Source organism: Apodemus sylvaticus, chromosome 7 (genome assembly GCF_947179515.1).
Source record: "Apodemus sylvaticus chromosome 7, mApoSyl1.1, whole genome shotgun sequence".
Taxonomy (NCBI): Eukaryota; Metazoa; Chordata; class Mammalia; order Rodentia; family Muridae; genus Apodemus; species Apodemus sylvaticus.
Window position 1 is genome coordinate 115,552,092 of NC_067478.1, and position 1,431 is coordinate 115,553,522.

The 1,431-nt window shown below is 36.3% G+C and overlaps 1 protein-coding gene across 1 annotated transcript; it reads left to right on the top strand.

Moving 5' to 3' along the window:
* The first annotated feature begins 239 nt into the window (after positions 1-239).
* On the top strand, positions 240-1,199 carry LOC127690153 (olfactory receptor 7G2-like). Its single transcript, XM_052189701.1, has one exon. It carries the CDS (start codon positions 252-254, stop codon positions 1,197-1,199), a length of 948 nt encoding a protein of 315 aa, XP_052045661.1. The 5' UTR covers positions 240-251.
* Positions 1,200-1,431: the final 232 nt, after the last annotated feature.

Here is a 1,431-nt window from a genome sequence, read left to right on the forward strand (position 1 = left end):
TACAGTTGTTTTTTAAGGACACACATTCAAGATTTTAAAGTTGGATTACATGTTGGCTGCTATAGCATCCTGGTATTTATTCTGGTTTCTGGGGATCAGAAATCTGAGACTCATGCTCTTGTAGCAAGTGCTTTAATTATTGAAATGTAACTTCAGATGTCAGGGATAATATTCCAAAAAGGTATTAGGTGTGGTAACTTTATCTAAACTTGTCATCCATTTTTCCATGTATCATCACCTCTATCAGATTTATGAACAACATGGAAAAGAGAAACCAAACAGCTTTTCCAGGATTCCGTCTTCTGGGGCTGACAGAAGACCCACAACTGCAGCCTGTCTTGGTCAGCTTGTTCTTTTCTATATATCTGGTCACTCTCCTGGGAAACCTTATTATAATCTTGATTTCTATCTCAGATTCCCATCTTCATACACCTATGTACTTATTTCTCTCCAATTTGTCTTTAAATGACATCTGTTTAAGCACAAGCACAATCCCGAAGATGCTGGTGAACATAAAAGAAAATAGTCAAAGCATCACATACAAAGGCTGCCTCACTCAAATGACCTTTGTCTTAATTTTTGGTGGCATGGAAAACGCTCTCCTTGCAGTAATGGCTTATGACCGCTATATTGCTATTTGCCACCCTCTGAGGTACAAAGTCATCATGGAACCCTGTTTTTGTGTTCTTCTTATTCTATTATCCATTCTCATCAGTGTTGTGGATTCTTTGATACACAGCCTGATGGTACTAAGACTGTCATTCTGCACACACCTGGAAATATCAAATTTCTTCTGTGAACTTTCCCAGATCCTCAAGTTGGCCTGTTCTGATACTCTCATTGATAACGTATTGATCTATCTTTCTTTATGCATATTTACTGGTATTCCTATCTCTGGGATAATTTTTTCTTATGTTTACATAATATCTTCTATTTTGAGAATGACATCATCAGAAGGAAAGTACAAAGCCTTTTCCACCTGTGGGTTTCATCTTTCAGTTATTTCCTTGTTCTATGGGACCGGTTTTGGGGTGTACATTACATCTATTGTTATGGATTCATCCAGGAAGACTGCAGTAGCGTCAGTGATGTATTGTATTGTACCTCAGATGCTGAACCCTTTTATCTATAGTCTGAGGAACAGGGACATGAAAGAAGCTGTGAGAAAATTCTTCAGTCGTATGACTTCTTTTTTATGATATTTCATTTTTTTGGACATCAATTTCTAGAGTAAGTAAACCGATACTTTTTCCTTTAGTGAGCTAGAATATAAGAATATAAACTATTTTCATAGGCTATGCTTTAACAGTATATCAAAATCACTGTGCTTTAATTGTGTGAAAATTTCACAACCATTTCATTTTCTGCAACTATATGACACACTTCTAGGTTTTTATGCAGAATTTCTATTCCCAAGTTCCACCAAATCAT

What these genes read in the sequence shown, in the direction of transcription:
- LOC127690153 (XM_052189701.1), top strand. Translation starts at nt 252, where the DNA reads ATGAACAACATGGAAAAGAGAAACCAAACAGCTTTTCCAGGATTCCGT.